This window comes from Bidens hawaiensis, unplaced genomic scaffold (assembly GCF_021521415.1).
Source record: "Bidens hawaiensis isolate Kalapana, Puna unplaced genomic scaffold, B.hawaiensis_p1.1 tig00033109_1, whole genome shotgun sequence".
NCBI lineage: Eukaryota > Viridiplantae > Streptophyta > Magnoliopsida > Asterales > Asteraceae > Bidens > Bidens hawaiensis.
In genome coordinates, this window is record NW_027495650.1 from 22,977 (window position 1) to 30,690 (window position 7,714).

The 7,714-nt window shown below is 35.7% G+C and overlaps 2 protein-coding genes across 2 annotated transcripts; both read right to left on the reverse strand.

Moving 5' to 3' along the window:
- Positions 1-293: 293 nt before the first annotated feature.
- LOC143584359 (putative F-box protein At1g47790) lies at positions 294-1,264 on the reverse strand. Its single transcript, XM_077066434.1, has one exon. It carries the CDS (start codon positions 1,254-1,256, stop codon positions 294-296), a length of 963 nt encoding a protein of 320 aa, XP_076922549.1. The 5' UTR covers positions 1,257-1,264.
- Positions 1,265-2,342: 1,078 nt separating this feature from the next.
- LOC143584357 (protein LURP-one-related 15-like) lies at positions 2,343-4,532 on the reverse strand. Its single transcript, XM_077066433.1, has 3 exons — positions 4,291-4,532; positions 3,731-3,966; positions 2,343-2,593 (listed from the first exon to the last, which is right to left on the reverse strand). The coding sequence occupies exons 1-3, from the start codon at positions 4,514-4,516 to the stop codon at positions 2,447-2,449; spliced, it is 609 nt and encodes a 202-aa protein (XP_076922548.1). The 5' UTR covers positions 4,517-4,532; the 3' UTR covers positions 2,343-2,446.
- Positions 4,533-7,714: the final 3,182 nt, after the last annotated feature.

The following is a 7,714-nucleotide window of genomic DNA, read 5'->3' on the forward strand; positions in this document are numbered from 1 at the left end:
TTTATTTATAACAATTCTTAAGTCTTTTTATTCACGGTATGATGAAAACCAGAGGTGACAAAAACAACTGGTTGGGTCATACTGGGTAACAAGTTACGTATAAAAAACATTAGAAAATTCGTTTAAACAACAACTAGAGGTAAAATTCAAAACCGAACACTCGATTATCATCTAATACCTGTGAGTGATAAGGAACAAAATTCTTTTGTAACGATATTACGTCCAAGATGATATGGTTTCCCCGAAAGATGTGGCTCTTCCTTTGTCTAATAATTCAAGGGTCTCCACATAGGTTACCATCTCCCAGGTCCAACTTTTTCATTGTAGTATGCCACAAAATCACTCTTAGTAATTGGTTGCAAAACACTCATCATTACATCTTCTGCTGCTGGTCCTTCAAAATCCAAAACCATAGACCAAGATCCAACCACCCGAATCCTCCATTTACCAACACCGATCCAGTAAACCACTGCTAGACGACCATGTATGGTTATCAGCTGTCTGATTTTCCAACGCTTAGGAAGCACAATGTGCCCAAAAACATGACTACTCAGATTGAATGTCAATATAAAACGAGTCGGGCCTTCGGGTGATGGTTCGGTTAAAAATCCTTCTACCACCCAATGCAATATTCCATTGAACAAACACGCCTGCGTCATCACATTGTAAAACCGAGTAGACGGGGAAGGTATCGCTCTCCACGAGTCTGTTTTCAAGGAGTAAAGTAATGCATTGTTTTCACCTAACGCGTGTTTGTTGTAAGATACGCTCACAATCTTGTAATCATCAGTGATGGGGTCAAAACCGAACCCTATTGCTTCCTGAACACATGATTTCCAATGTGACACGATTATTCTGCGCCTAATTGAAAAGTTCCATAGACTAACGCTTTTGTTATTACGCAAACATAGAATTCCATTACACGAGCCAACAACTTCGGTAGTAAGACGTGAATAAGGGAACTCAACTCCTGGTATGCGGGAGTATGCATGTCCTGGATCTATCAGCAACTGGTCACCCGAGTGCAATGTATATATGTATTTAAACTCGTTACAACATGAGTCGCGACTAGAGAGGTGTTTGGTGAGGAATTTTGGAGGGTATTTGGAAGATTGAAGGCGGTGATCGTGGAGGAACTCGGGGCTAATAAGACGAGAATGCCAGTATTTAGAGAGTGATCTGAATCGGATGATGGATTTGGGTGGTAGTTTTTTGAAGATTTCAAACAGTAAATCACTACAGATATAATCAGACATTATTATGTTTACCGTATTAATTAGTATTAAAATTCAAACAAAAGAATGAACGATGATGGTAAAAAAACAATGACAATACATATTTATAAACTTACGTACCGCAATAATCCTTAAAACTAGGAACCTCCAAAACAGAACATGAAACATATCCTTATAAACCAACTCAATTTATTTGAAATCCTTATAAACCTAATTTGATTCAAACTTGGAAAAAAATTTTATTTTTAAACCCATTTTCTAAAAATTGAGATCAATTTTCTTAATTTCGCTAGTTGTGGGGTGCTAACATAACCAAAATATAATAATAAAACTTATAGTTGGATATTAAATATTGAGGATTATATACAATAGTATTTATAGTTTAATACTATTTATTATTGTTTTATATAATAAATAAATAAATAAATATAATATGTATATTTTAATTAAATACATTAATAAACATCATTATATTTATCTAGTTATACAATAAGGGTGTTTTGCAAGCATAGTCATTAGGCATTGCTTTGATCAAATGAGCTTTAACTTCTTTTCAAAGCTCAAGCTACGTAAATGAGTTTTAATTTAGACCTGTGCGATTAAGAGCTTGAAAAATATTTATTGGCTTTTTCAAAATTTTTAACCGTTTCAAAACGTTAATATAAGAAAGATTTTTTTTGTGACTGCCAAACACATTTTAACTTATTGGCTTTTTTAAAACACCAAAAAGCCAATAAACATTTTTAAACTCGATCCAAACATGCTCTAAACTTGTCCGCAAGATTTTTTTTAGCAATTTGACTCATTTACACTGTCAGATTTTACCCACATAACTTCTTGAAGTGTTTTTGAACATTAGATTTAAAAAATGAATTAATGCTTGATAAAAAAACTTGTTGCAATCCATTTGACACGTAACAGATTAACATAGCCAAACTAAAATAACTTATTTGTAACATAATGGGCCCAACTTGGTAGCTTTTTGAAGGTTGTTTCACATGTAAAATTATCAAGAGGAAAAGATAGCTGGATACATAATCATCTAGTTTTGTCCAAGCTTTATTTGGTTATGTATATAGGAGTATCACTCATAAAGTTGTCAGTAGATTTACAAAACTAGATATCACCATTCTTACTTTATTATCTTAACATCATGCTACAACATTTAAGATTTGGGTATACATAGGATACAATAATGCATACATTGATAATTAGTCTACATCATTTTTGTCTTCGTTGATTTCGTGGAGGATCACAACAAGCGCAACAATGAAAGCATAGTCGACGTTAGGATATACCGTCACAGCAAACGTATCTTTCCCAAGCGTGATGCTTTGAACCGTGTGCTTCTTGTGCATCTGCGTTTAAACGTTAATAGTCATATGTTAGTATCTATTAGTTAAAAGTGATGTGGGTTTCTTTATTCAACTTCCATCGGCCTGAAGATTTCCATTTGCAATCACTTGACCACATAGACTTGCCCATCTCTTAACGGTCAAACTAGAGTCTTAACAGTTAAAAGAGATGTTATGATCATTAAGACCCGTCCGATTTGAGATGTTATGATCATTAAGACCCGTCCGATTCTTAACAGTTAAAAGAGTCAAACGGGCCATATGGTCTCCATTTGAGATCTCATGACTCGTGCTGGCAAAAATTTCTAATACAAACCTGTTAACATGACACAGAGTTAAACAGGCTTGGATTTAAGCTTTATAGGTTTTGTGTCATAAGCAGTCGACACATCTAAGACACGATTAAAATTGTGTCCAAACAGGTCTTCACCTACTTAGACACGATTATGCCTGTTTATATTTTAATATTTTTTTTTTTGAAAATATATATATGTTATGTATCGTTATTTAAGACTTTTATGGAGTTTTGTTTAAAAAATGTTACGTATTGTACTCGAAGGATGTTATAACTTCAGATCTAAAATTTTGGTGATCTTTATTTTACCTTGTTATTTGTTAACTATATTAAATGTTCCAGATCGTGTAATGTCGTGTTGGATTGGGTTGTGCCGTGTCACTAAATAGGTAATATAACTCTTGTAAAACAGGTCGTGTCATGTAACTCATGTAACACGTTTGTTTATAAACAGGTTTGTGTGTTCTTGTTTAAAGAAAAAGACACGACTAATTTATCGTGTCCTGTTCGTGTTTAGCACTCTTGTTAATCGCCTTGTGTCTAACCAGCTTAACATGCTTAGACGCGTTTTGCCGCCCTACGCCAAGACCATTGAGACCCATCTATCTGTTAATAGTCAAATTAGTCAAACGGGCCTTATGGTGTCCAATTGATATCTCATGACCAATAAGGCCTGTCTGTCCCTTAATGATGAAATTAGTCAAAAAGGACTTTAAACAGGCCTAACGGTCTGCATTTAAGATCTCATTACCACTTAGACCCGTTTGCCTCTTATTCCTCAACTCAAGTTAGTGGTCAACAAGTTATTAACCATAGTTCCAAGATCAAGAACATAGTTTAATTACCTGAGCAACGATGGTATTGCCATCTCCAGCATATATGGTGCACGATCGGTCCAACCAGCTGCCTTTGACTTTGAAATCACAGACATTTTCCTTTTCATTATTCCCCAAGAACACATCAAGTGATGTCTTGAATTGGATCAAAGACGACTGTTTCGCATTGAATATTATATCTTTCGAATCCGAGCTATCTCCCCTGAACACCACCCATCTTTTGTGAACACTTATCAACTGTTCACAACATCCATCAACAAAACAAATCTTATCAATTATCAATCTTAACAATTGATAAAGCAATTATACTCTTTGAATTAATACTAATCCTATCAATAATTCATCAAAACACATAATTAAAGTGATCATTGATAATTATAGCTTGGGACAGCTGAAGAAACAAAAACCCGATATCGGGTAACGATTATGAAGATGAAAACAACCACACCTCGTCTTCTCCGTCTCGTCTCAGATCCACAGAACATAATAATAATAATAATAATAATAATAATAATAATAATAATAATAATAATAATAATAATAATAATAATAAAGCGGAATCTTTTTCTGGAACGAGAGGATCGGAACTCCGGCGGCATCGAGCAAGACTCTGCGATCGCGAAGGCTGATGTGTTTGCCTTTGACTTTAAACATGACGTTGCCATTGACGTCGGTGACGGCGAAGTTTCCATCGGAGAGAAACAAGAGTTTCTTGACGATGACGAGATCGACGGGATAAGGAGCGAGGAAGTTTGGGCTGACGATCTCCGGCTGAGGGTTGCTTGATTGTGCCATTTAATTGGTGAGAGAGATCCGACTGTTTGACGGTGTAATTGTGTTTACGTGGTGGAGTTTATATGGGCAAAGCCTACGCGTTGGCATCATATTCCTGCCGCGTATTTACCGTATTGGTTCTGTATTGATAACCCTCATTTGATAATAATTTTGTCTCTCTTTAAAGGAAAAGGAAATAAATTATTATCAAAATAGTCAATTTTAACCAACTTTTTTCCAATTATAGCGGGAGATCAAAACAAAATTTTAAACTAACCATATTTTCCGGTCGGATCCGACCAAAGCACAAACTGATCCGACAACAGTTTTAACCGGTCACGACGCGCCATGCAGCCTCATGTTCAATCGGATCCAACGCTTTAACCTTTTGGCCGACTGATTACGTGAAGAACCGTCGGAGTAGAAGACAATCGGCTCTGACGGAAACAAACTCTGAATAGTTGTATCTGACTAGTTAAATTGTCCGACGAATACTAAATTTTTCAATTCGGAGGTTTTTGATTTTGTGTTCTATAGTGAAATTGAACACTATTGTTGTGTTCTCCTCGAAAAACTAAGTGATTTGCACTAGTTATTTGCTTGATTTTGTGAAGAAATAAGAAAGATGGAGGTTGGTTATGGAGCTCCAGGGTTTGAGAGGTAGAAAATGAAAAATTCACTCGGATCCACTAAAATTCAGTCGGATCCGACGGAATTTTAAGAAATTTGGTCGGATCCATTAAAACGTTGACACGTGACGCGATTTTAAGGTCCAAAACTTCAGTCAGATTATAAATGGTTTTTAGTCGGATCTAATAGAAATTTTTACTAGTTTGAGTATTTTGTTTGGGTTTGAGTAATTTGCAGAAAACCATGATAAAAAATGATTATTTTAAGAAAATTCCCTTTAATAAACACCCACTAAAAAATTGATGTGTCTAACATTACATTTATTGTCATAATATTCAATCAACCTGGTATTTCAAATGGGTTCTAACCCCTAAATCCTAATTTCTTACATGTCAAAATGAGTCATTTTAGAAGGTCTTCATTTGGTTTGGGTTAAAACGACTTATTTTAAAAAGATATTAATTTGACTAGGGTCATTTTAGAAGGTATTGAATATGTTCGGTTACTCATTAAAAAATGTATCAATTTTGAATTATCTTAGTATTATACCATCGTATCTCTAAGAATCCAACAAACATGATACATCGGCAGTTTTTAGATAGGAAAACCAAAGTTGTGGTTACTCTTTCGTTATCATTGAAGGCAACTTTTAACATCATGAAACAAACCATGACTAGTGGTATGATGTAGAGACTATTCAACATTTATGAGAAACCGATTACATGGAATAAAGTTTTCCATATACTAAAGCTGGTGAGCACAAAGATGAAGGAAAGTAGCCTGTTAACAAGTCACGTAAATATTTTGAATTCAGTTTTTGCTAGACTAGCTAGTGTCAATGGGTGTCAAGTTTGAGGATGAAGTTTAAGTCCTATAACTTTTATCCACGTTGCATGATAGTTGGTTCTATTTAGTTACGATGGTTACTAGTTCAGTAGGAATTAATGGGTTTACTTTGAAAGGATTCCAGACCTGATTCTAGTTGAAGACATCAGACAGAGAATTAAGGAGAATCATCGAGTGAATATATTATTGAATCTTGACAAAGGTATGAAGAGTAACAGAGGCAATGGAAGTAGGAAGATAAGTTAGCTTAAGACTTAAGAAGGATGCAGTTTGTTGGGACTGCAATTAGATGGGACATTTCGAGAGTCAATGCCCAAAGAATAAACTTTGAACGTTGTAGTAGACAACACAAAAGATGATGCTTCGATTCATGTGTTATGGATTTCGGTGTATCGTTTCATGCCACACATTGTTGTGAAGTGATGAGGAATCCGAAGGGGACTTAAAGTATGGCATGCGAATGATGATATTCTAGATGTTACAGGCATGGGTGATATTGACCTAGTAACTTCAGTCAATTCCACATGGACAACATATTTATTAGTGTTATGATGTTAAGTTCGATGGTGGGCAGCGGAAGGCGATGAAAGGGAAGCTTGTAGTGGCTCGTGGAAAGAAGAGGGGTTCATTGCATATGGTCGAGTTATCATTGGAAGGACAAATTAGACCAATCCTGAAATAAAACAAAGTTTGATTCACAGAATCTCGTAGACAGAAAAGGCTAAGCTTTGCAACACGAAAACCAGTAACTATAGTGAAGATTTCAGATGAATGAGCACACTGGATAACCTACTCAGAGGACATCGTGACAGTAGGAGCACACATAGTGCTTAAGTCGCAATTCTAGGTCGGTGATGGGCTAAGAAAACTAGTATAATGGCTGTGAAAGTCTCTTCGGATAATTTCTTACTTGTAATTAAGAGTGTTTGTTTTGTGCTAGTAATGACGAGTGTGTGTTCTCAGGGTATCTAAGTGGCCGACCGTCAGTATGAGCAATCAGAGATAGAGTGGCCCGGTGCGGGCATAAGTATAACTGGGATGTTGAAACCCGGGGGAGCTTCAAGGAGCCTTCAAATTAACTGATGAGAATATTGTTGCAACGGGTGACAGTAATCAAAGTTTTCAAGGAAGATTTACAAGAGGTAAAAGTTTAGGTGTGGAAACTTGTGCACATTCCGGTTAATCAATAACCTGTTAATTTTCTAAGCGATTAATTATTTGGCGGGTACTAACCGGTTTTGAGACAAGAAACCTCTACCCGGTATAACTGGTTTCGGGTATAAATGAACTTGTTAACCGGTTTTTATAAAATAATAATAAAAAAGTTTCGTCAAACCGGTTTGTAACCAGCTTCAGAAATCAATAATATAAACCGACTTCTAACTGGTGGTTAGAACCGGATATAAACCGGTTAGTGGTGGGCTGGTTAGGTTTCCAGTTAGAAATCATTTAACCGTTTCAAGCTCAAAGTGAGATTATTGGGTTTTATGAAGGCTTGACCTAGATTAAGGTTGCTTAGCTTGTTCCTATTATGAGGCCCAATTTATTTTTCTTGTGGGCTAAGTTAAGGGATTCTAAACCTTAATTGTCTCTGTGTGGCCTTTCATACGAAAATTGTCTTTGTGTCTTGTATATGTAATTTCTTAAGGGCGTGTTTGTTTCAAAGAATTCATGGGAATTCAAAAAATTTGGAATTAAAATCTTATTACATGGCGTGTTCGTTTCGTTAGAATTGGAATCTTA